The 27,509-nt window shown below is 45.2% G+C and overlaps 1 protein-coding gene across 2 annotated transcripts in view; it reads left to right on the top strand.

The window, feature by feature from the left end:
* CPNE2 (copine 2) overlaps positions 1-27,509 on the top strand; it is a 122,628-nt gene continuing 95,119 nt past the window's right edge. The window contains exons 1-3 of one of the 2 annotated variants that reach the window (XM_087940461.1): positions 1-2,034; positions 24,715-24,813; positions 25,556-25,752. In XM_087940461.1, the coding sequence (XP_087796587.1) occupies positions 25,585-25,752 (168 nt within the window). In that variant the 5' untranslated portion in view covers positions 1-2,034; positions 24,715-24,813; positions 25,556-25,584. The remainder of the gene's footprint in view (positions 2,035-24,714; positions 24,814-25,555; positions 25,753-27,509) is intronic. The other variant, XM_026714370.2, reaches the window with a different exon arrangement.

Below are 27,509 nucleotides of genomic sequence, written 5' to 3'. Positions count from 1 at the left end.
AAGTTTACTTGAAGAAATAGCACAGTCCAATAAACGGTCCAGGTCATGTACATTTTACAGTCCAAAGAATATCCAATTACAAAGTCTTCTTACCGGTTCCCTTTGTCATTTCCAGTAAACAAAAATATCGAAGTATAAGCACAGCATAAATACAACAGAGTCTCAGAGTCAAACTGAGATAGCAACAGAATGTCAGAGATATAGAATGTCAGAGAGAGCAAGCCATGATCTCTAGCTCCCTCTTGTGGCAATTCACAATACAATCAACCAATCGGAACATAGTACAAATCAATACAGCAACTTTGTCTTAAAGCTACAAACATACATTGTTGGTTTATATATTGCCAACCCAACTAATCGGTGGACAGATTCCTAACACCTTGCACATGCGTGGAAGCTACCCAACGATCAGCTGGCGGGTGTGTGGCATGCACACATGCTCAGGGGACCTGCTCCGGGATGACGGTTTGCATGCCGGCGAAGATGGCTCTGCGCGCCACTTTCAGCACGTGTGCCATAGGTCCTCCAACACGGTTCTAGGGTTTCAAGCATCTTTTTTTGCCTTGGGGGGTCTAAGGCCAGGGGTCTCCAACCTTGGCAACTTTAAGCCCGGTGGACTTCAATTCCCAGAATATCCCCAGCCAGCTTACTCTAAGGAGAGAGAGGCAGAGCTCACCTTCATTTCACCCGGGGTGGGCTGGGGGCTCCTTGTGGGGCTGGCCCAGCAGCAAGAGCCTACTACTAAGAGACTACTACTCACAGGCAGCAAAGCAACTCCAGAGAGGCTGAGATTCCAAGGGAATAATGGAGCTGGGAACCGATGGAGCAGATAATGTCTGTATGAAATCAATCAATCGGAATAGAGCTGGAGGGGCCCTTGGAGGTCTTCTAGTCCAACCCTTGCTCAAGGACACCGTATACCATTTCAATCCATAAGGGCTGCCAGGAAACAACCAAAACGCGCTTGGCAACAAGTGGGCAGTGGCTGGAAAGACCCCAAGTAGTAGTCTAGGAAGGGGAGGGGAATGTGTTGACACCCAATAAATCAATAAAAAAGTGACAGGAAGTCCCTTGTGGGCAAAAGCGGCGAGAGGCGCTTTCATCTGCCTCAACGAGAACCAAGTCAGGCACACCTAGCAGAGCTCAGCACCTTCCCGGTTCACACGGCGCGTCAGTCCTACTTCGTGTTTCAATGCAGATTTCAAGGCGGGGAGATAAATCGAAGGAGCCTCCGGGACTCCCAGAGTGACCGGGGACGTGGGCGGCTCTCAGCCCCACCCCGATTGCATGCAGAGACCCCTGGATGGAAGGAAAGGGGGGTCCTCGGATCGAAGGGGACGGGGGAGGGACACAATTCCCTTCGGAAAAAGAGGGGGGGAAAGACCCGTTGCAAAGCGGGCCAGCTCGGGACGGCTCCCCGTGACGGAGGCGCATGAGAAGGCGCTCCGAGTTCCCTCCGCAGAAAGCGGGCACGCGAGCCCTGTCCCGCCCGTCCACACGACCCCTTAAAACCCCGACGAATCAACGTCAAGAGCCACGCCGGGATCGATTTCCCCTCCCCGCCGTTTGCGCCCGATCCTTCGGGGCGGTGGGGGGGACGAAGAGCCCCGTCCCCGCGGAGGAAGGCTGAGCGCGAGTTGCTCTCCCGAGAGGCGGCCGGGTTGGGTCCTCTCCACCCCCCACCACCCGCCCGGTTGGACAGGCGGGCGGCGCTGCCGAGGAAGCCCCGAGACTGGCGGCCCCCCGGCGGGCTCTCGCCTCTCCGCCCCCGAAGGCGGCTGAGCTCCTCCGCCCCTTCCTCCCCGCCCGCCGCTTTCCGGCCGCCGCGCCTGGCGCACCAGCCTCGCTCGCAGCCTCGCAGCGGAGCGGCGCCCGAGCCCGGCTTGGGTCGGTCGGACAGACGGGCGTTGACTCAAGCGGGCCGGCGCTGCGAGGCGGCGGGGAGCCCTGGAGCGGCGGCGATGCTCTGCCCCGGCGGCGGGCTGTTGCTGCCCTGAAGCGGCGCCGAGAGGAGCGTCGGAACGCGGCTGAGCGGTGAGTCTCTCTCTCCTCCGGCAGGGCAAAGAGCCTCGGACTGGGCGCGCCCCTGCCCAGCTGCCGGTCCGTCCGTCCGTCCGTCCGTCCTTCCGTCGGGGAGTTCCCTCTCCTCGCTCCGGAGCGCGTCGGAGGGAGGCAAGACTTGGCTTCCCGGGGGCCTTTTCACACGTGACGCGTGTCCAGCGCGGAAGACGGCGGGTGCTCCCGAGCCACCTTCGTCGTCGGGGCGTTGGGAAAGGCAGGCTTAGTGGAGCGAGGCTCCGCGCTCCTGTGGGGTTGCGGCGAGGTTCACGTGTGAATCGCAAAACGCGGGTCTTTTCGCGTCGCTCCTTTTCTCGCCTCGGCGTAGCTTTCACTTTCTGTCTCTTTTGCTCGCCCGGAGCCGACGGCGAAACAGCTTGGAGGGATCGAATTCGCGCCGCCCGGGGTACCTGAATCTGCTCGGCGAGTCTTAAGGTTGTGCGAATCTAGCCAGTTGAGTTCATTCGTTAACTGCTGATCCGGTTAGCCGGGTTTTTCTTTTTTCTTTCCCGGCACAGCTTAGAAATGGAATCGCTGAAAGAGCCGCAGAACAGAGAATAGGAAGAGCGTGCCTCTGGGCAAGTGCAGAGTGCAAATAGCGTTACGTGCTTAGTTAGCCAACTCGGCTGCTCTTAGATTGTATTATTTGTTTTTTATTAAGATGGGGGCGCTTTTCTAAACACTGGAAGGCTTTGTTGTGACACACACACACACACACACACACACACACACACACACACAGCAATAGCCCTAACAAGTGGAAACTACACCAACTTTCATTAAACCTGGGTTTATTTTTTTTCTTTATTTTCATCCCATTATTTTTGGTAAGCAACTCAAGGCGTCCACCTCAAGTCACACTCCTTCCTTCTCCTATTCTATTTATTTGAGATTGTCCTGAAATTTACTGGTCCCCCTAATGATGGTTGGCTAGGCACAGGGCTGCCTTTGGGGGCCCCTGAGGGACCGAAGTCTCCAGAACCCAAAAATAATCAATCAATCAATCAGTCAATCAATCAATACAAGCTGAGGACGCTTCAGAGGCTTCAGTATTTCTGGTGTCATGCTTTGTATAATACCTGATCTGCACCTCTGATTTTTATGTTTATAGCTTTGGCTTTTATCAATTGACCTTGTATGGATCTGAAATATAATACGAATGATTAACTAATTGAGGAAGAGAAGATTGTCTGGGCACCATTGAGAAAGACAAACATTGCCTTGGCTTCCTGAATCGGAAAGGAAATGGGCTAGGGAACGTGTTTTCACACATTACGCCACAAATTTCGGTTTTATCATCCTTTTGGTAATGATTTTCAGTTTGTATAATTATTATCGGCAGTATTCATCTCAGTTCCTGCTTCCAGAAGGACAATAACAGGCTAGATAACCCATGGCTTAGCATGATGGCTTAGGCCAACCATTACAGCTGCAATTACACAATTATAGTAAACTGATATCTGGAATTTCCATAGTACAGTAGTGCGAAGCATGAATCAGAGTAAAATCTAGGCTTGCCGTATCTAGTCTGTAAAAATCTTGCTCACCACAAGAGAACAGCAATATTTAAAAAAAAAACAATACTTAAGTGCTGAAGGCGCCAGGCTAAAAATGGTGGTGAGATGGTGAGCTTTAGTCCTGCCTTACGAACAAAAGCCACCTGGGTGACTTTGGACTAACCACCAGGAGACGGTGAGTTCTAGTCCCATTTTAGGCACGAAAGCTGGCCGAGAGTCTTTGGGCCTATCTCCAAGAGATAATGAGTTCTAGTTTTGCCTTAGACATGAAAGCCAGCTGGCTGATTTTGGGCCAATCACCAGGAGACCATGAGTTCAGGCCTTAAGGCATGAACACCAGCTAGGTGACTTTTGGCCAGTTACCAGAAGATGGTGAGTTCTAGTTCCACGTCAGTGTAAAAGCTGCCTGGGTGACTTCAGGCCAATCACCAGGAGAAAGTGAATTCTAGTCCTGCCTTTAGACATAAAACTGGGTGGGAGACTTTGGGCCATTCAGTCCCAGCCCAACCCATCCCACAAGGTGGTCATTGTCAGGAAAGAGGAGGAGAAGGGAGGATTAGGTGTGTTCCCCACTTGAGTTATTTAGAAAAAATAATAAAGGTAGGCTTTAAAAAAACCCTAAAATAAATTAAAAAATAAAAATGTTATGACCGGCTAGCCCAGGGGTGTCCAACCTTGACAACTTTAAGACTTGTGGAGCTTTGCTGGCTGAGGAATTCTGGGAGTTGAAGTCCACAAGTCTTAAAGTTGCCAAGGTTGGACATCCTTGGGCTAGAGGTTTGCAGGCACGGGATCACACACACAGCTCTACTATCCCTTGCTCGACAAGCCATCGTTCGGAGCAACCTCCCCTTCTGTCCTCTGCCAAATCCTGCCAGATAATTCTGGCATGGCTTTGGCAGGATCAGAATGAACACTGATATATCACTGAGATATCAAAAGTATGTATCTCACTCATGGCCTTGAGATGAGAGAAAGACGTGGATGCAAAAAATGTCAGGACACATTTCTCTTTTGCTCAGGCTGAGTGAGAAATGGCATTCAGTCTTTCTCAATTCCGGGATTTTAAGACCTGTGGACTTCAACTCCCAGCATTCCCCAGCCACCAACTCATTACCCATATTGCAGTCAGCATGTCCTGGATGGTTTTTAGGCTAAATAGAGCGTCTTAAGGAAGAAATGAGCTTCCAGGACCCTCTGCATCATTTTATAGGGCAGTGTTTCTGAACCTTAACTACTTGAAGATGTGTGGGCCTCAACTCTGGTGGGGGAATTCTAGGAGTTGGAAGCCCACACGTCTTAAAAGTTGCCAAAATTGAGAAAACCCTACGCTAGGCTGTGCAGCTCTGTCCGATATCTTTAAGTTTGACCCTCTCCAGCTTAGAGGGCGGTCCTCGGGTGGCAAGAAAAACGCAAAGTATGAGGAAAGCCAATATCCCGCCAAATATTTTTCTGCTGTGTCAAAGATGGGTGGTGATACTCCCAGCCTCCTAAAAACATAAATAGAAATGATCTGAGACTTGGAAGGATGCCCTGAACTTCTTGGGAAACCTTTCTACAAGGAGCGAACGGAGCTGGGTGAGTTATTTCCTTGATAGGCAAAGCAGGCTGAAACATCCGAGGAGAAGTGGATGCAAATTTGCAATTTATCAGGCATTAATATTCGTGCCATCCATGTTTCCTTCTTCCTGTTCTTGAACTGGAGGGGTGGAAGGAGTGGATTCCCAGCAGGCTGTCTATTGTATCTCGAGACATTCCTGGCTTGATCGGCTTTTACTCATCCCAGAGGGATTGAATCATGAAGTGTTTAAGTACCACTTTATGAATGCCTTAGTAAGGCCACACTTGGAACACTGCATCCCGTTTGGGTTGCCCACGATATTAAAAAAAGACGTTGGGTAAAAGGCAAAAGATTTATACGAATTGAAGAGAAACCAGAGAAAAAAAATAAAATAAAAAGTTAATTTTTTTTTTTTTAAAAAAGATGTTGAGATTCTGGAAAGAGTGCAGAGAAGGGCAACAAAGACGACCAGAGGGCTGGTGTCAACTCATAAAATATTTCTCTGGTCTTTTTAGAGTTGCCAACTAAAAGGGAGGGGGGAGCAGTGCAGCAGTTTGGAAACCGAAAGTATATTCCATAAATGTTTTCAAAGATAGTAACTAGGTGACTGAAGTTTCTGCCGCGCAAACATCTAACTGGAGAGCATGATTGATGACTCTTGGCTATGGATGTGTCCCATTGGAGAATATGAATTATGATACACCCAGGGGGTGGGGGAAAACCAGGGTCAAGGGTGACAATGAATGATGTGTCTCAGAGTCGACTACACCCAGGCAGTGCCGGACAGTGTTAACTCCCAATAAATACTTTTGAATTTTTGAAAGTTTGGCTTGAGACTCATGATTTAAATGGGGGGAACTGCCGGAATCCTGACAGCTGGAGGCTAAAACATGAAGAACTGGAACTGGGTTTGTGGCTGTTAAGTGATTCGTGTCCATTTTTCTTTTGGCTTAAGCGAATCACTGCCGTTCTTAAGTGAACCATGCGGTCATTAAATCACACAATCCATTTGCAACCATCCTACAAAGTCAGTGAGGGATCTGGATTCACTTAAGGCCCACGTGATTCACTTAACAGCTGTAGCAAAAAAAAAAAAGGTAGTAGAATTGGACAGGATTCGCTTAACAATTGCCTCACTTAGTGACCGAAGTGCCCAGTCCCAATTGTGGTGGCAAGTCCAGGACTGTTTGTACAAACGTTTCCCATTGAAGGCGACAGCGATCTTTGGGTGGGAACTCCTGGCCTACAGGTAGTCCTTGACTTATAACAATTCATTTAGTGATGGTTCAAAGTTACGATGGCACTGAAAAAAAGTGCCTTGTGACCGTTTTTCACAATTACAACTGTTGCAACATCCCTAGGGTCATGTGATCAAAATCCAGATGCTTAGCAGCTGGCTCATATTTATGATGGCTGCAGGGTGATCCCTTTTTGCGACCCTCTGCCATGCAAAGGGGAAATCGGATTCACTTAACAACCGGGTTACAACTTATAAACTGCAGGGATTCACTTAACAACGGTGGCAAGAAAGGTCATGAAATGGGGCCAGACTCACTTCACAACAGAAACGTTGGGCTCAATTGTGGTTGTAAGTCAAGGAGTACCGACATTACGTTCTCGGCCAGTGAGATGGCTGTGAAACATTGCAGAGGAAATGAGATTGAAGTTAGCTGAGGTTTCCCTTCTCTGGCCCAACATTTATGCTCGGCATTATGAAATTGAAATTGAATTTATTTGCAAGCAGAAGCTTCGTTCTGCAATAGAACGCTTACTGGTCACCACGGGGAAGAGAAGGAGGTGTGTGTGCGCGTCTATAAGTTTAATTCATTAATTCATTAACGCCCAATTGAGCACCTGCGACTCCTAAGGGCGAGCTTTATTGAGAAAGCGCCAAATGTTGTCATTAGTTGTGCGCAAGCAAGATCGGCACAGAGTTTTCGAGCGCCGCTGATTTAAATCCTGCATCACCTTCCAAAAAAAGAGGCCCTCTTTTAATCTGGATTAAAAGAATGTTTTTTGGAATTGACGCTTTTGGAGAAAACGAAAGCTCACCCAATAGCTGGTAGGGACAGGGGCATTCTGGCTGGGTTAGACTCCACATCCCATCATCCCCAGCCTTTGGCAACTTTTGCAAAGCAGGCTGGTAATTGGGGCAGCATGGATACACTCCAGGTTCTCCCTGTTAAAATGTGTCATTTTATGGGAGAGGGCAAGGGGATCTTCTCTGGCCAGCCTGCACTCTGGGACTCCCCCCCCACCCCTGAGATAGGGTGGTACCCACTCCCTTTGGGTTTTAGAAAGCCTTAAGACTTGGGTTCGGGTCCCAGATCTGGGGATCATGTTTGAGTGAGGCTTTTAGTATCTGGTTTCTTCTGATTGTCAGGGTTGTAACAATATCACAACTGCCAGTGTTGTTTTGTGTTTTTAACAGGTAGGCAGGCAGGAAGAGGGAGGAAAGAAAGGAAGGAAGGAAGGAAGGAAGGAAGGAAGGAAGGAAGGAAGGAAGGAAGGAAGGAAGGAAGGAAGGGCAGGAAGGAAGGAAGGAAGGAAGGAAGGAAGGAAGGAAGGAAGAGAAGGAAGGAAAGGAAGGAAGGAAGGAAGGGCGAAGGAAGGAAGGAAGGAAGGCAGGAAGGAAGAGCAGGAAGGAAGGAAGGAAGGAAGGAAGGAAAGGAAGGAAGGAAGGAAGAGCAGGCAGGAAAGGAAGGAAGGAAGGGAAGGCAGGAAGGAAGGAAAAGGCAGGCAGGAAGGAAGGAAGGAAGGGCAGGAAGGAAGGAAGGGAACGAAGGAAAGGAAGGAAGGAAGGAGGGAAGGAAGGAAAGGAAGGAAGGAAGGAAGGAAGGAAGGCAGGAAGGAAGGAAGGCAGGCAGGAAGGAAGGAAGGAAGGAAGGATGGAAGGAAGGAAAAGGCAGGCAGGAAGGGAAGGAAGGAAGGAAGGAAGGAAGGAAGGAAGAGCAGGAAGGAAGGAAAGGAAGGAAGGGAAGGGCAGGAAGGAAGGAAGGGAACGAAGGAAAGGAAGGAAGGGAAGGGCAGGCAGGAAGGGAAGGAAGGAAGGGAAGGAAGGAAGAGCAGGAAGGAAGGAAAGGAAGGAAGGAAGGAAGGAAGGAAGGGAGGGCAGGAAGGGAAGGGCAGGAAGGAAGGAAAGGAAGGGAAGGGAAGGAAAAGAAGGAAGGAAGGATCCTTTAGCAATGTTTCTCAAACTTGATGGCTTTAAGATGTGTGGACTTCAACTCCCAGAATTCCCCAGCCAGCCATGGGGAATTCTGAGGGCTAAAAATCCACATGTCTTTTTTTTTTTAAAGCAAACTTTATTGAATATTAAAAGAAAAAAAATCCACATGTCTTAAAGTTGCCAAGTTTGGGAAACATTGCAGTACTTCTGTGTTACAATTTGAAGTCAATGCAGCCCCGGCGTGTTTGGGATGTTGGGTTAGGAAGCCAAAGGAAAGTTCATTTCATTTCGTTTCCAGATGAATTGATAATCTAAAAAGGGATTTGGTTATCAGTTCTGTGACGCAGGCAAATTAAGAAAAACCAAAGGGAAAGGAGCATAGGTTCCCAGATACATAAAAGAGGAGGAACAGTAGATGAAAAAGATAATAAAAAGGTTTATGACCACCTTGTGGTACAAGAGTTTTTTTGCCTATAAAGAGAACTTCATCCAAAATAATATTTACACATGTGATTTAAAACAACAATATAGGTTTCAGCGAAATAAACAAACTAAAGAAGCACTCAGCTATTGCTATTTTCCTAAGATTGGGCAATTTATTTTAGCATAAAGTTTGTAAAGATTATCTTTGGATCCAGTCTGACAAGGACGATGGGACTTGTCGCTGATCCTGCCTGGAGGGTGCCAGATTGGGCTGACAAATTCTTGGAAAAGCAGCTTTGCACATTTCCTTTCCTTTTCATTCATACTCATGCTTAATTCAAATTTAACCCGCCTTCTCTGACAGGACTGCTTGTGGCTCATTCACACCGCATGCTATGTTTTTTGAGCCCATCAATCTGACTCCTGGGTTCACACAATCCATGAAACCAGCAAAAAGATCCACAGAAAAACTGCCCTAAATTTATATATAGCGTATATAGCTTACTGGGTCTTTAATCCACCTGGCAAACCGTATTGCATAACCTTCTTATCATTTCAGCAGTATGATAACAGTTTTGTACATTTAAAAAGAATTATGGGTAATCCTTGACTTATAACCAAAATTGAGCATGGTAATTACGGTCATAAGCTTGACAGTTGTAAAGCGAAGAAGCTAAAGACCCATTTTATGATTTTGAGAGAGCACAACCACCCCAAAGGCAATATTTGTGGTTAAAGGCAGAGGTGCAAACCTTTTGCCTGAGCAATCTCCTTGATGTAGCAAACTGATTTATTCAGCAAATTTATATAACTGTACACCTCACGGGCCCCTGGGCTGCTTAGCACAACCTTTAATTAAACAATCCAGCCACTGTTACAAAGCATGAAACAAATAACAACCAGGATTGCAAGAAAGTAACCAGAACCTGAACACAAGGCAGGCAAAAGGCAGTTACTTCTTTGTGGGATCCTCAAAAGGGTTGAGAAAAGATGCTTTAAGGCAGGGGGCCCCAAACTTGGCAACTCCAAAGTCCACAAGTCTTAAAGTTTCCAAGTTTGGAGACCTCTGTGTTAAGGGCTTTTGCAGAAATCGAAATCCGTCCATCAATAAGTTGAATTCTGGGCGTTGAATCCCCACTTCTTCAAGTTGCCAAAACACTGGTGTAGTGGATTATTTAGTTCTGTTAAAAGTGCAGGAGGGAGCCCCTTTTTGTGATCTGGCCGTGTTCCCGCTACGTGGAGCTGCAAGAGGTTTTGGGTAGGTAGGTTCAACATTTTGAACTCTGAATATGTTTTTTAAGACAGAGGTCCCCAACCACTGGGCCCCGGACTGGTACCGGTCCGTGGATCATTTTGTACCGGGCCGCAAAGAATGAATAATCGTGATTAAAATATATATATAAATATGTTTTTGCTTCCGGGTGTCTTATTTTGAAAGACAACCACTTCCGCCCCCGCCTAACTTCCGCGCTTGACTCTTTGGCGCGTATTTATCCTGCATCAGCAATGCAAGCTAGCCCTCGCAAAATGAGAGGTTTTTTTTGGAAAGGCTAAGTTACAGGTTCATCGCTTATTTATTTACTGTTATTGGAACCTTCACGCCCCTAACCGGTCCTTGAAAAAGTGTTTCTGCGTGAAACTGGTCCCTGGTAGAAAAAAGGTTGGGGACTACTGGTTTAAGAGATGGAGGGGAAACTTCAGGGACAAAATGGGAGGCTTAAGCCTGATGGGAAACTGGTTGTGGTTCACCAGCAGCTGGTGAGGATGTCAGAGATATTGGACAGTGAGGAAGAAAGGGAACTAGTTAGGGAGTCTGGGGTGGACTTGTATGAGAATCGTGCATCCGATGCAGAGATGGGGCCAGGACTATCTGGGAGTGGGGTGCTGCCTTTGGAGTCCGGCAGCAGCGAGGCAGAGGACCCAGGGGAGCCTGTTCCCAGTGCGTGTGTGCACAGGACTGCTAGAAGGAGAGAGAAGCTGAAGCAGAAGGGGCGACTTGGAAGTAAGGCTGGGAGGTGATTGCTCCTCCCATAAGGGATAAAAGTCAGCCCTTGGTGACGTGCTCTTTGCAGGAAGCAAAGAAGACCATTAGATTCTGATTCCTCATTGAAGCCCTGCGAATTCTGGTTTGTCTTTGCTGGAACTTCTGTCGGTTTATGTTCTAGTAATTGTTTCTTGGCAGCCTTCTACAACCCTGAAAGGCATGGGCTTACCTCAGAGAATGAGTTTTGGCTGGGAATTCAAGAAATTCCCGGCGTTGCATTAAAATAAGTTTGATTTTGCACTCAGTTTGTGTTTCCTTAATTTGGACGACGCCTGGATTAGAACAAAACCACAGCGCAGGAGATGTCCAAAAGATAAATAGGCCAACCATGACCAGGGTTTTAAACTTAAACTGAAAAAAAAAATTCAGTGGGGCTTTCGGGCAACCTATTTTGTCCCTTAAACCCCTCCAGATTCCACAGAGGAAGAAGGGAGGGAGAGATGGAGGGGAGAGAGAGAGAGAGAGAGAGAGGCGGGAGGGAGGAAAGAAGGAGGGAAAGAAGAGAAGAAGGGAAGAAAGAAAGAAAAAAGTAGGAAAAAAGGGAAGGAAAGAGGAGAAGGAGAGTAGGAAGGAAGAAGGGAGGGACAGAGGAAAGAAGGGAGAAAGGAAGTAAAAAGGGTAGGAAAGAAATGGGAGCAAGGGTGGAAGGGTGGAAGGAAAGAGGAGAGGGAGTGCAGGAAGGAAGGAAGGAAGGAAGGAAGGAAGGAAGGAAGGAAATTGTCCCTGCTTACTTATCCAGGAAGACTCTGCAGCTTCAAATTGGCCGCTTGGGCTCATTTATACAGCCCAAAGTTCCAGGTCACCCGCACCTGTCTGTTCTCCAAGGGTATTTCCTGCCTCTCAGTAACTTTAAACATGAAAGTTATGAAGGATGAAATTATCCGGCCCCATTGAGCTTCTTGGAACTGGTGCTATCTGCAGAGCATGTAATAAAAAAAATGGAGAGAAAGAAGAACTGGGAGTCACCTGTTGGCGCCAGGCTACAAAGCCACAGACGGTGAGTTGAAGCCTCGCCTTAACCAGCCAGCTGAGTGACTTTGCTGCCTCTCAGCCCAGCCCACCTTACTCGGCTGTTATTGTGGGGAGGGGGGAGGAAGAGGAGGAGGAAGGTGTGCTGGATACTTCGCCACCTTGAGTTATTAGTAAAAAAATAATCAAGGAGGGATAGAAAGAAATAAGCTCCTGCCAACCTAGCAGTTCGAAAGCATGCAAACGCGAATAGATAAATAGGTACCCCTTTGGTGGGGAGGAAACGGCATTCTGTGACGTTATGCTGGCTACATGACAGTGGAAACGCCTTCTCAGAGTGCTGTCTGAATGGCCCTGAAACAGAGATGAGTGGCGCGCCTACAAATGGCCGGGTAAAATCAGTAGGGACTTCTTTTACAAATAAATAAACCAATTAACCCTGTGTGACCAGAGCCTTACAAACTGACTTGGCTATTTCTTCCCCAATCATTTCTCAGTGATCGGCTACACAAAGGCTCTTTTTTCTGGTAGTGGGGCGGCATGGCTTTTAGTGGGGTGATCTGCCTCTCCCCCCCCCTCCCCATGTCATAGTAGGCCTGGGCAAACCAGAGGCACCCCAATTTCAAACTCCCCTTCTTCCTAGGCTGATGCAAAAGCCCATTTGGACAATACCTTCTAAAAACAAAATCACAAATCTGTGCTTACCCGTGCAGGGTGTTATTAGTAAAGTTGAAAAGTCGGTGTTGCTGTCCGCAAGTGCTGATTACCTGCTATTGCTCTGCTACTCAGCGTTTCCACTGAGCAAGGTTTACTTTTCCTTAATTACATCTTTAAAATCGTCCCGAGGCTTTTCTTCTATTTTTTGCCCTCTCCGCACCTCACTCCCGAGTCGCATCTCTGTTTTCCACAGCTCTTTACTCAAAGAGTTGCAGGCTGAGAAAGGAGCCTCGGTGGTCCTTTTCTCGCGGATAACTAATCTGAATCTAAATCCTCCTCCTGCTACCAGGAGTATCCCTCCGCCACTGCAGACTCTGAAATGTGTTCCATCTTTAGCTTGCAAAAGTCGATTGAGATCGATGGTGAGTAGTTGGTGATTGCTTGATCCAGGATGTTGTCTCCACGCCTTCTCCATGCTGGTCTTGAACTCGGCAAAGTTATTTTCAATTGGTGCACAGACTCCCGGGATTTTGAGTCTGATCCCTATGGAAGTTTTTAGGAAGAGATTGGACAAACGGATAGGATTTCCCGCCGGAGCAGGGGGTTGGACTAGAAGATCTCTGAGGTTCCTTCTCACGGTGTTATTCTGAAATCTAGAAGAGTCACCTTAGGCGCAATACAAGACCTCTCTTTGTGGTTTGGGTTGGGTGTTTGTGAGTCTTGGGCTAGGGGAAAAAAGGAGGTGTTTGGGGTTGAAGATTTCTTCTGCATCTCCTTTTTGGACTCTCGTCAACCGATCCCAAGCAGCTGGCTTGGTGCATTTGGCAGCTGCTGGGTGCAGAATGGCGGTCAGTCCTTAAATCTTAAAATAATTTTTGCTGAGTTTAATTATCGCACTCCACACTGTTCGCTCTGGCTAGCAAACACTTTTCAGGCTTTGGATTTTAAACAAGAGCTGATGATATAAATACACTGCCGTTGAAGAAGCATTAGCTTGCTCATTTTAATTATGATTTGATTTAATTTGATCTTGCCTCTGTTCGGGACGGTTCATTCCATCTTGTTGCTTAAAAGTCTGCTGCTTTCCCCAGATCTGGCACCCCTTCAGCTGGGTTGGGCCACAACTTTTCCTCCACGGTGGAGATGACAGGAGTTGTTGTGCAACGTCCCGGAAGAGGGCGTGGTCGGGGACAACTGCATGTGGACATTTGAAATGGATTATCCGAATGTTGATTGTCACTAATTGAATTTCACGAGTGTGCTGGCTACGACTCCCATCAGCCTCTGGGGGGAATAGAAGAACAGAAGCCTTATAAAATTGGAACATATTCAGTGTCCAGCACATGTTTAGTGTTGCAGACAGGAAGGCAAAATCTTGTACTGGACCAAATCTTGTTTGCATAGATGATTCACCCAAATGCTCTTCCCTGCCCCAAAGGGAAAGTTACATCAGGCAGTCTTTGCACAACGCAGGTTTACAGGTAGTTCTCGCACTGATGATGTTACTCAGTTGGGTAATGAAATGTCTACAAGAAAACTACCAAGCCCAGAGAGGAGCAAGGATCCCACAGTCCTCCTCCCCTTTTCCTACTCTTTCACTACACAAAATCCATTCCCAGGATGAGATGGATCTTTGAGGATGTTTTGAACTTTCTTAAGGCAGTGGAAACTATAAAGCTGTTCCAAAAAGGGGAGAGGGCAACCCATGATCCTCTGGGCAATGACGTTCACCCTCTGGAGTGCTTTCCTATCTGCCCCTGTGCAATTGGCAAACCATACAGAGGGGCAGTATGTTAAAATGCTCTCTATGGTGCAGCGGGAGAAGATCACCAGCAGTTTTTCATTCCTTTGTTGTTTTCTGAGAAGCCTCAAGTAGTATAATCTCTGCTGGGCCTTTTTGACCAGGGCTGCAAGGTGAGCACCCCAAGTCAGGTCCTCTTTTAGGGTAACACCCAGAAACTTAAAACTGGCCACTTGCTCCACTTGGTCTCCATTGATAAGCAAGGGTTGGATGTCTGATCTGTTCCTTCTATAATCCACTATAAGCTCCTTGGACTTATTGGTGTTGAGGACCAAGTTATTGTCTCCACACCATAAAAGCAACCAGTCCACCTCATCTTGGTAGGCAGACTCACCCCCCCCGAGAGATAAGTCCCACCACTGTTGTATCAACTGCAAATTTAGCCATAGTATTACTAGCGTGAGTGGGAATGCAGTCATGCACGTAAAGAGTATAGAGTAAGGGACTCAACACGCAACCCTGTGGTGTACCAGTGTTAAGAATAAGGGCTTTGACTATTTTTTAAAAATCTTTTGAGGGTTGGTGCACACTTGGAAAACCCTCTATAGTGGATATTTGTGTAAATGAACATGTCAGAAGAGGGGTTCTGCACTGGAAGCCCAATCCACGAAGCAAGAACCCCCACCAACTTTAATATCGCAATATTTATATCGCACTGGTGAGACCACACTCAGAATTCTGCACCCAGTTCTGGTCACCACAATACCAAAAAAAACAACAAAAAAAGATGTTGTGATGCTGGAAAGTGTGCAGAGAAGAGCAGCGAAGAAGATTAGGAGACCACATCACAAGGCATGATGTACTTAAGGTCTGGGCTTTGGGTGCAAGGACACACCCCTGCCGATGCCCCTAGGCGACCTTCCTCTAAATAACAAATAGGACTTAAAAAACACTTTTAAAGTTAGGATATAGACCTGCCTGGAGCTGGGCATGGTGGAGAACATCTTGAAAACTTATTTCTTTAATCGTTCAGCAAAGTTATGTAGTTGTTCATCTTATTATTTAGGACAGCGGTGGGATTCAAAAATTTTTACTACCGGTTCTGTGGGTGTGGCTTGGTGGGCGTGGCATGGCTTGGTGGGCGTGGCAGGGGTAGGATACTGCAAAATCCCCATTCCCTCCCCACCCCACTAACCTGCTTTCCAGCTCCATTCTCCTGTGTAGGGCAACCAAAGGAGACCCAGCTAGTCAGCTGGGACTCAATGGGAGGCAGAGAAGAGATGGGGTTGGCGGGGCCAGTCAGAGGTGGGATTGGCCGGTTCTCTGAACTACTCAAAAGTTCCACTATCAGTTCTCCAGAACTGGTCAGAACCGGCTGAATACCACCTCTGGTTCTATGACAGAATGAGGTACCTACCCATTTTTTACTACCAGTTCTGTGAGTGTGGCTTGGTGGGTGTGACTTGGTGGGCGTGCCAGGGGATGGATACTGCAAAATCCCCCTTCCCTCTCCACTCCCCTGACCTGCTTTCCAGCTCCATTCTCCTGTGTAGGGCAACCAAAGGAGACCCAGCTGATCAGCTGGGCCTCCATGGGAGGCAGAGAAGAGATGGGGTTGGCGGGGCCGGTCAGAGGTGGCATTTACCAGTTCTCCAAACTACTCAGAATTTCCACTACCGGTTCTCTAGAACTGGTCAGAACCGGCTGAATGCCACCTCTGATTTAGGGGGCATTTTTTGACTTTGGATTCAGGACACAGAGCTGCCTGAAGCTAGAAGGGTGGAGAACATCTCCAAACTTCTTCTCCTTCCTCCTCTGCCAGCCTCAATGCCCCACTGTCTTCCGACGACCCTTTGCATTGGGAGTCCCTGCCAGCTGGGCAGCATCCCTCTAACTGTTCTGTTCATAAAGAAGAAGAATGCCACCCACCCCGGTATCTTTATCCTGGCAGAACCAAGGGGGGGAGGGCCAGGCTGTCGGTGAGCCCTGCTACATGTATGACTAATACAGAGAGGAACAGCTGAGCTGCAAATCTGCTGTTAAAACCAGGTGCGAGCTGGCAGACCCTCCAGGCTGCCATGGGAAAATTCAGGGTTGGAAAAGAGAATCCTTGCAGCATCTTTTTAAGGCACCCAACCATCCTCCCCAGAGACTTTGCAAACCAGTAGCCTCTTGAAGAAGGAGCTGACTGGGGAAATTTCATAAATAACCCCTCTTCCTCCCCCTAATTCCCTTCTAGCATTGATGAAGTTACCTAGTTTGGGTCACGAAACGTCTGCAAGAAAACCGCCAAGCTCAGAGAGCACCAAGGACCCCCATAGTTCTTCTCCTTTTCCTCCTCCTCCTCCTCCTCCTCCTCCTCCTCACCCCAAACCCCATTCCCTTCCAGCACTGATAATGTTACCTTGTTTGGATAAGGTTGACTCAGCCTTCCATCCTTCCGAAAAAGAAAAAAAAACTTTATTAAACAAATTCTACAATTAAAAAGCAATTTAAAAACATATTTCCATTCATTGCAGCATATTCACCCACTTTGACATGTTTTTATGTATATAGAATATTACTATGTATTATTACAATTATTTTACATTTGATTTATGTCATATTTTCATATATTTATGTAGTTATTTACACATTTATACATAAGTATACATAGCTATGCCTATTCATACCAAATTATTTCATCGCACCTTTCATTTCATCTCTCTATCTTGTGTCTACCTCGCAGCCAATTATACCATAAATTCCCAATTTCATAGTACTCCGTCTCTTCTCTCTCCTTCATTTCCATTGAAGGCCTATTCATTTCTGCACAGTCTAAAACCTTTTTTATTATCATAATATCAGAGGCAATGCTGTCACTTTTCCAATTCTGGACAAAGGCTATTCTTGCTGCAGTTATTATATCTAGTATAATATATTGGAGTTTCTTACTTACTTTATCTCTTAATATACACAATAGGAATGTCTCTGGTCTCAATTCAATTATCTGTTTTGTAATTTTCTCCAGCCGTTTCCTAATTTTTAAACCAGTAATTTTTAGCTTGAGGGCATGTCCACCACATATGGAATTAAGTTCCCCGTTCATAATTAAAATGTAGATTTCTTAATGGTGAGAAACAATAAACCAGTGAAAGGGTTTGCCCTCATAAATTGTGGGTGCTCCACCATTGCAAATGTTTAAGAAAGAGACTGGACAGTTATTTGTCTGGAATGGTACAGGGTCTCCTGCTTGAGCAGGGGGTGGACTACAAGACCTCTAAGGTCCCTTACAGTACTCTTATTCTGTTAAGACCCAGACTGGCCGCCTTATGTGAAAGAGCACGATTCTTAGGATGCAGACAGATTTAAAGCTTTGTAGGTTTCTCTGATTTTTATGAGAACCCTAAAGCCACCTTAAAGGATGATGGCGCTAAATCAGCCCACTCCTACTGGTGTCCTTTAAATACATTACATTTAATTTGCATTAATGAATATGCTGGCTGGACTGTAGGGGTGTGAAATTCCAACTTAGCTAGAAGGTTGAGATTGAGGAAGGCTGAACTAGATGCAAAAAAATAAAAATAAAAAATGTCCTGGGAGTGAAGCCAATTATCCCACTGCAACTTTTGAGCTACAGCCTTAGATGAACGACAGATGGAAAGACGATTCGGGAACCTGATGCATCTCTGAAATTTGTCTGCTGAATTGCAGAAGATCATCCTTTATTTACAACCTTTCCTTTAGCTTTTTTTCCAAACATTTTTAATTAGGTTATAAAATATTATAAAATGCAACGTGCAAATGTAAAGGGGAAGCGGGAGAGAGATGTGAGGAAAGGTAGGAAAAAGAAAAGAAAAAGAAGCATCGATAATGATTCATTTAACAACTTGGCAAGAAAGGTAATAAAATAAGGCAGAATTTTGCTTAATAAATGTCTCGCATAGCAACATAAATTTTGGGCTCACTTGTGGTCGTAGGTCGAGAAACTACCTGTACTGTTGAAACAGAGAGTGTTGAATAAGGATGAGAAAATGAATATATCAAGTACTCAGGGAGTTGTGTTTGACAGGGGAAACTGAGTCATCAAATTGTGTCATCGATGGTGGCAAAACAGAGCATTGACGAAAAGATGGGAAATAGAGGATTTTTTGCAAAAGCCGGCAGAAAAGGGGCGGGTAGCATTGTGGTAATTGCAACGTTTTGATTTCTTAAAAAGAGGAGACATCGTTGCGCATACGAATGTCGTCCTGGCCACGGCTGTTGCAAGAAATGAAAGGCAGTAAAACCTGGTGGAAACGGGGAATTGTAGAACTGTTTGGGACGAAGGCAGAAGAGGAAGAGTCAAGAATGGACAGGGCTGCACGGAGATGGATGTCGTGGGTGCTTTGGTTACATAGGCGGAGTCAGGATAGGATTTGCAAAACAAAAGGTGTGAATGAAAAAGGGAAATGGCTGGGAGGAAGCAGAAGACCAAGAAGGCTGCAGGTGAATGGAGCTGATGAGATCCTGCATGACGTGGACTTCAACTCCTAGAATTCTCTTCTCTTCTCTTCTCTTCTCTTCTCTTCTCTTCTCTTCTCTTCTCTTCTCTTCTCTTCTCTTTTCCCCCTTCCCCTTCCCCTTCTTTTTTTCCCTTCCCTTCTTTTTCCCCTTCCCTTCCTTTTTCCTCTCCCTTCTCTTTTCCTCTCCCTTTTTTCTCCCTTCCCCTCCCTTCCCTTCCCTTCCCTTCCTTTTGACCACCTGGGAGAGAGTAAAACAAAGAGTTAAAAAACTGGGAATAGGTCAGGGGTCTTCAATCGGTTTGCCAAGGCCTCAACCTCAATTGGATCAACACGGATTTCTCTTTTGTTTTTCCAAAAAAAATCCAGAAAAAGAAAAGGACAGAGGGAATCTGCCTCCCAGACTCCTTCCTAGTGTAGCATATCCAGCAAGAGAGTGACTCTCTGTTTGAAGTGAGCAACTCTGATCCTTTTTGCCAGCTTATCTGGACTAAAGTTTAACTGATGATCCCTGGGGATCAGTAACACTCGGTTGTCCCAACCACAGACCATAATTTCTCCTTGCCATGGGAGCAAGAAGCCAGCCTAAGAAACTTTGCTGGTCTTTCTGGATTTCTCACCCCAACTCTTTGGCTAATAAGGAATAAGCACAATTCCTTCTTGTTTTTGCTGCAAAAACACAAACCAATTAAGGCTGCTACCAAAATGGTTTTCTGGACTTGGAGCTAGATATGACCTCCCCTCAAATAGCTAGAAGTAAGCTGATGCATCTCTCGATGTTTGGGCACACGGAGCCACTGCTGGGTTGGCCCACAAAGTTTGTTTGTTTGTGTATTTGTACCCTACCTTTAATACTGGAACGTGGGAGTCGGCTAAGAGCTGCTGGGATTAACACAATTCATGTGGAACTGTTGTGAATGTGGACTTGTTCATTCAGATTGTGGTTGTTGGACCACACCCAGGTGGGGAGAAGGTGCCTTGTGAGTAGAAGTTGCTGGGGTTGTGGAACAAGTAATTGTGGGATGACTCAGGCCCTGAAAAAAACAGTTTGATCATTGTTGCTCGGGCCCCTTTGATGGGCAAAATGATTTTCCAGGAGTCTGTCAAGGAAACAGAATAAAGGCAGTCCTTGGCTTACGGGCCAGACTTCTGTAAACTGGCCCACAACAAACAAGGGTTCGCTTAACGACTGCCACAACTTCTGAAGGCAAGTCATGCTCTCACCTTTAAGAAGTTTCTCCCCAATTCCAGGTTGCTTCTCTCCTTAATTAATTTCCATCCATTGTTTCTTGTCCTGCCCTCTGGTGCTTTGGAGAATAATTTGTTCTCTTCTTCCTTGTGTCAGCTCCTCAAAACTGAAGCACTGCTATCATGTCACCCGTAGTCCTTCTTTTCTCTGGACGAACCATACCCAAATCCTGCAACCGGGTGGAAGTTGCTCAAACACACATGCAACCTCCATACACACGTGCGCACAGATTTGCTTGCAAACTTAAACCACTCTTTCCTGCTTTTCGGAAAGATAAGAGCTTGTGACAACGCAGCTGTTTCTGAATTTGTGTTTGGTGTGGAAAAAGAAACAAGGTGATATAAATAGAATAAAGCCTGGTTATTTTAAGGTTTAGTTGCATGGAAAGTGTAATTTTTTTTTTTTTTTAAGAAAGCAGGTAGAAGTCAGTTCAAGCCCGTCTGGAATTTTAGTCTTTAATGAGCCTGTGGAAACACAGTCTTCTAGGTTCATCTCCCTGGAGGAATAGTGGATAAGGATTAAGTGTGTGGTTGGTGACATCAACACTTTTTCCCTTATGTAACTTTAACTCTCCAGTTAGCGTTTGCTTATTAACAAAACCAAGATGCTCTTCCAGATGGAAAAAAATTGGCGCTGGCTTGCAAAAGTCCGGATTAGCATCTAGCAGACCCAAATAGCTATCTATGTTCAGGTTGCAACAAAACTTTGTACTTCCTGGTCACCCTCTTTCTCCCCAGCATTTATAAGTAACGGATCTTGCAAAATGGTTTGGATAAGGAAAAAAGCCTCCAGATTCAAGGCATGGGCTTGACCGAATTCAATACAATTTTGCTCTCCTTGGTAATGTGGGTTTACGTGATACACAAATCACACAGTGCACAATGAAGTCAGCCAGTGTAGGATTCAATGTGTGGTGCTAGTGAGTCCAGACGATGATGATTTATTAGAACAAGATATTATACCGGTTTGATCTAGTGATGAAGGCGCCAGATTAGAAAACAAGAGGCCATGAGTTCAAGTCCTGCCTTTGTTGTGGTTAGCTGGCAGCAGGTGCGGACGTCTGAGGAGAGCGAGGACTCAGATGAGGAGCCAGGACCATCAGGGAGTAGACTGCTGCCTTCGGAGATTGTGTGGGCTGGCAGCAGCGATGAGGAGGTTCCCGAGGAGCTTGTGCTAAGTGCTTGTGCGCACAGGATTGCTTGCAGGAAAGATCAGCTACAACAGCACGGGGGACTCGGGAGTAAGGCTGCAAGGTAATGGCAGATTATCTTCAAGAAGATAAAAGCCAGCTGTGAATCAGACGTTCTTTGCAGAAGGCAAAGACGTTTTGAAACTCGAGCCTCGTGGACATTCCAGTATCCTGAGTTTGTATTTGAACATTCTTGTACTGCAAATTATTTCTTGTCTGTTATCTTTTGACAAGTCTTGCACAGCTTGGTAAGACTTGTGCTTATCACAGCTGATCATTTTGCAAAAGCATTGCAAGGTTTCTGTTCCTTTTGGATTGGGTTTGATTTGTTGGGAAAGGGCGTGGGTCAGAGAACGGCCTTAGGCATGAAAGCCAGCTGGGTTGAATTGGGGACAATCACTAGGAGATAGCGAGTTTTAGTCCCACCTTAGGAATGAGAGCTGGCTAGGTGACTTTGGGCTAAACATTAGGAGATTGTGAGTTTTAGTCTCACTTTAACCATGAAAGCTGGCTGAAGGGAAGAATATACTGCCAAATCCCCATTCCCTCCCCACCCCACTGACCTGCTTTCCAGCTCTGTTCTCCTGTGCAAGGCAACCTGAGAAGACCCAGCCAATCAGCTGGGACTCAATGGGAGGCAGAGAAGAGATGGGGTTGGTGGGGCCAGTCAGAGTTGGGATTTGCCAGTTCTCTGAACTACTCAAAATGTCTGCTACTGGTTCTCTAGAACCGGTCAGAAACGGCTGAAAACCACCTCTGACTGTGGATGAAATGAAGTAGTGTGTATATTAATAAATGTTTTAGCCTGGAGCTTCTGAGTGGAGTCAGTGTATAAACTGTACCAGGAAATATTTAGCAAACAATAGAAGCAGGTTTGGTACAGAAGAATAATTTCTGTATTGTATTTGTGGTTAGGCTTCAGAAGGAAGTTGGGCAAAGCAGCTAAGCTAGCTGAAGTCATGGTTTGCCATTTAGCAGTCACTTTTAGCCAGTATAAGACAGCAGCTCTGGCCTGTTTTAAACATAGTCTTTTTAATCATTGATTTGCAACCCATCACACGGATAATCTGGTATTTCCTTGTTGCTGGATTATAAAAACAAACCGTTTCCTGTTTGGGAGATCTTGCCTCTGGAGGCTTGCTGGACATATTCCTGCTTGCTTTACCCATCTTTGCAAACCCACCTTCAAGTGTTTGTAGGCTGAATTACTCAAGAGGAGACAAAACAAACCTTAGCTTGAGAAGGGTGAGTCAACAATGGGATGGAAATTCAGATATTCACAAATATCTGGACAAACCTTACCTTGAGAAGGGAGAATCACCCATGGGATGGAAATTCAGATATCCCTTCCTACAGATTTTCCTCCAATACTTTCAACTTCAATAGACTCTGGGTGGCTCATAAAATCCAAATAAGCCATTAAAACATTTATAACCAGTAAACTGAAAAGACAGCCAAAACTGAAAACAGTCATTAACAGTAACAGTAACCTAGGGCCCCCACTAATACATCATCCATTAGAATCAGGTCTTAAGGCTTTCTAAAACCCAAAAAGAGCGGAGGTCAACCATATCTTGTGTGTGTGTGTGTGTGTGCTATTCTAGCAGTCGGGGGCCATGGCAGAAAAGGTCCTCTTCTTTGGTCCTAGAAGATGGCAGAAAAGTGACCTGAAGTGCACTCGCTCTCTCCTAACACAATAGAAGTGCAAGTTCCGAGATGGGCTAGGATTGTGTGAATAATTCCTTCAGCAAGCCACTCAAAAATACCATCACAACGGAGGGAAAATATAATTGCATCATCACACTATCCTTTCAGATCACACCTTCCTAGTGTTGCACTCTTAACAATGAATAAATCAGCTCTAGACAAGCTCTTCGCATCCAAGCTAGTTTTATCCTTCCAATTGTAGTGTAATGGTTGCCCTAGCATAGGAAAGACCCTTCATTCTTGATAACTGGAATAATTCTGAATCCAAGTCATCCTCAATTTATAGCCATTCTTCTCGCGGCCAAGGTTTCAACGGCGCTGAAAAAGTGACTTATTTGTTTTCACCTTTTCACACTTATGACCATGGCAGCACCCCCATGGTCACATGATAAAAAATGCAGACGCTTGGCAAGTGACTCATATTTATGACGGTTGCAGTGTCCAGACTGGTTATATAATCAGTCTTTGATCCCCTTTTGTGACCTTCTGACAAGCAAGTCAATGGGGAAACCAGATTCACTTAACAATCCTGTTACTAACTCAACAGCTGCAGTGATTCACTTAACAACTCTGGCAAGAAAGGTCGTAAAATGGGACCAAAACTCACTTACCAACTCTCTTGTGTAGGAACAATAATTTGGACTCCATTGTGATTGACAATTACCTGTATTGGGAACATGTATCTAAGGAGAAGGTAGATGTTGATATTTAAGTATTCTTACCTCCATCCTTAGCCAAGGAGGTTCTGGGTTATTGGATTATTGGTTAATTATTAGCTTCGGTGGTGCAGTGGTTAGAGTACAGTATTGCAAGCTACGTCTGCTGATATGTCTGCTGACTGCCGGCTGCCTGCAATTTGGCAGATCGAATCTCACCAGGCTCAAGGTTGACTCAGCTTTCCACCCTTCTGAGGAGGGTAAAATGAGGACCCAGATTGTTGGGGGCAAGAGGCTGACTCTGTAAACCACTTAGAGAGCTGGAAAGCACTGTGAAGCGGTATATAAGCCTAAGTGCTATTGCTTTTGCCCTCCCTCCCTCCCAGTGGTTAGACTGCAGTATTGCAGGCTAAACTCTGCCCACTGCCAGCGGTTCGATCCTGACTGGCTCAAGGTTGACTCAGACTTCCATCTTTCCAAGGTGGCTAAAATGAGGACCCAGATTGTTGGGGACAAGAGGCTGACTCTGTAAACTGCTTAGAGAAGGCTGTAAAAGCACTGTGAAGTGGTATATAAGTCTAAGGGCTACTGCTATTGCTATACTTCCTTGAAGAACCATCATTAGGTAGAATGAGATAGCTGTCCTGGGTGGAAGTGGCTGTAACTGATGATGATCACGGTTTTTCCTAAATTCTCTCACTGTTATCTTCTTTGTTTGACCCTAGAAATGAATATAAACATATGGTGGACATACCTCTCAACAGTGAATAATAATAATATTCATACCTCTCAACAGTGAATAAAATTTTAGGGGCAAAATAGAGGTTAAAGAGCAACATAACAGGAAATCCGCTCATACTCCCCTACCATTCCAAGGGTGTTCATCCCAAATTGGATAGCTAAATGTCTATGGAGATTATCAGTCCTCCAGCTCATGGTTGTCCCAAAGGTGCTTTTTTCAAGACTTTCTTTTTTTCTTCTTTGAATATATTTCACTTTTCATCCAAGAAGCTTCTTCAGCTCTGGCTGGATGGTGGAGAACGGAAGGATTTATATTTCTTGCAGACATCTTTTTAGAGGATCGTTGAGGCCACTTGGAGGTTTTTCTGTGTCCTCACGGTCACCTAAGTGGTGCAAATAGTTCTTGTAGTCTGCAATTTTTCTGGAAATCCGTTCATACACCCACACCATTCCAAGGGAATCTATCCCAAAGTGTATGGCTAAAGTCTAAAATGTTTAGTTATGGGACAACCATCACCTGGAGGACTGAGAATCTTCATATTTTTTTCACAGAGGCTGATGACATGACCCCAGGACAATGCAACCATCAAAAACATGGGTTGCCAGAGGTCTACATTTTGATCAAATGACCATGAGGCTGCCCCAACAGTTGTAAGTGTGAAAAACGGTTATAAGTCATTTTTCTCAGTCCTGTTGTCACTAAACAAACCATTGTAAGTTAAGGGCTACCTACAGTAAATGGGCTTATTTTTCCTATTTTACTTTCGTTCCACCCCTCCCCCCCCTTTTAAAATAAATTTTATTTAATCTTTTCTAATTTTAAAAATGACAAACAACAAAAAAATATAAATCTTATAACATCAACAGTTTGTGACATTCATCTTATACTAATATTTTGTGCATTATTTACAAATATATAGAATTTGTGCGGATATAAATCATGAACTGATCTAGTGCTTATCCCTATTTATTTACAATCCACTTATCTATCCAACAATCTATCTTTGCTCAATCCAGTCATACCACTTTTCCCACATCTTGTAATAATCAGATTCCTCTTTCTCTTGTAAACTCAAAGTCATTTTGTCCATCTCGGCACAGCTCATCAGTTTTTGAATGGTCAGTTCCTCTGGTGGTATACATGTGTGTTTCCAACATTGGGCATAGCCAATCCTGGCTGCAGTTAAAATGTGCAATATTACATATTTTATATTTCTCCCATATTTCTTTCTGAATATCCCCAATAAAAATAATTCCGGTTTTAATTCTGTTTGCTCATTGGTAATCTTCTGTAACCATTTTTGGATTTTTAACCAATATTTTTGGGTCTCCAAGCAGGACTGTTCCCTTTTTCTTTTTCTTTTTTTGCTAAAATGCCTCTTCTCTCCTGCAGACTGCCAAGAGCTGCTTCTGCCTGAACCAATGGCCTACACCATCAGCCCCAGCCCGTCTGTGCCGGTGGGAACCCTGAATTGTGTCTGCAAAGTGGAACTGTCCGTGTGCGGCCAAAACCTTTTGGATAGAGATGTGACCTCGAAATCAGATCCTTTTTGTGTCTTGTTTATGGAAATCAATGAAAAATGGACAGAGGTAAGACCCAAAGATTGTCCCGAGTCTTTCTAACTTGTGCTGAAAGTCTTAAGCCTTACAGGAAGGTGATCCAAGGACCAGGTGGGTCAGCAATGGAGCTGAGACTGGAAGCTGAGGCAGGGGTCCTGTTTATGGGATACCTTCTTTCCAAGGGGAGAGATAGTTTTGGCTTTTGGGGGTTGTGTTCAGACAAACGTGCCTTTGTCTTGTGGTGTCCGACAGGTATCCCTTTTCAGGGACCTAAAGGGATGTCAAAGAGAAGAAGAATGGAATGGAATGGAATGGAATAGAATAGAATAGAATAGAATAGAATAGAATAGAATAGAATAGAATAGAATAGAATAGAATAATGGCATGGCATGGCATGGCATCGAATAGAAATAGAAATAGAAATAGAATAATGGCATGGAATGGAATGGCATGGAATAGAATAGAATAATGGCATGGCATGGCATGGCATGGCATGGCATGGCATTGAATAGAAATAGAAATAGAATAATGGCATGGAATGGAATGGCATGGAATAGAATAGAATAATGGCATGGCATGGCATAGCATAGAACAGAATGCAGAATGCAGAATGGAATAAGAATGAGGTGGAATGGAATGGATCGGAACAGAAATAATAGAGAATGGAATGGAACAGAACAGAACAGAAAAACAGAACAGAACAGAATAACAGAGTTGGATGGGACTTTGGAGGTCTTCTAGTCCAGCCTCCTATTCAAGCAGGAGACCCTGTAGTATTTCACACAAGTGGCTGTCCGATCTCTTCTTAAAAACCTCCAGTGATGGAGCATCCACAACTTCTGAAGGCAAAGCTGTTCCAGTGGTTAATTGTTCTCAACCCAATTGTTGTTGTTTTTTTTAAACCCTTCTTGCTTGAGGTCTTTACATTGTAGGCTTTTTGTAGAAACATAATTGTGGACTGTCTAGGCCTTTGATCCAAAATTTAATCTCCTCTTCATCTCTCTCAAGACTTCTGTACTTCGCTATCTAATTAAGCTATGCCCTTATTAGGTCAGTTCTAAAATAGGATTTGTGGATCTGAGTGGAAGAGAAATAAAGCTCATTCCATTGTAGTTATGTATTAATATTGTCTGTGTTCATCTGGGATGGGGCCCAGTGAGGCGAGATGGAGGAGTTGAGTACATTTAAATCTCGAAAAGAGAGAGCCCACAAAGTTGCTGTCTTCAGCTCAATTGTGACAATATGCTTAAAAATTCAGTTAAAGTTGGAGTTGTTGCATTCAAAGAACCTGGTCAGCTTGTTTAGCTTTAATCTTGTTTTTTTGTGGCACAATATATTGCTTGAACGTACTGAATTTGTTTAGAATTAGGGATACGGGTAGTTCTTGACCCTCAACTTCAGTCGGGACCAGAAAAATTCACCTACCACATGCAAAAACCTTCCAGCGGTTTCCCCTGGATAGCAAATTAGGAACAAGCTTTTGACATTTCCTGCGCAAAGCAAGTACATTATGCATGAGCAAACACACTGATGCTTGTTTTGTGGCTGCTCTTAGTTGGCCCTTCTTGTCAGGAGGAGATGCCAAAATCTCCCCTCTTGAGTTTGCTTAGCAATAGATTCTGACAAGTCCACCTGCTGGCTTTTCAGAAGCAGAAATTATAAACTGAGAATAAATTCTGGCAGCAGAATTCAAAAGAATTTGGGGTTATTGTGATGTCTGCAGTCTGAGGGGTACTTTATAGTTCTCAGATTTTGGCAAAATACAGATGCAAGTAGACTTCAACTTT

The sequence above is a fragment of the Pseudonaja textilis genome, chromosome 11 (assembly GCF_049901715.1).
Source record: "Pseudonaja textilis isolate UNSWEBS1 chromosome 11, rPseTex1.2, whole genome shotgun sequence".
In the NCBI taxonomy this organism is placed as follows: Eukaryota; Metazoa; Chordata; class Lepidosauria; order Squamata; family Elapidae; genus Pseudonaja; species Pseudonaja textilis.
Note: the sequence above shows the minus strand (reverse complement) of the source record. Positions and strands in the feature narration are given on the sequence as shown.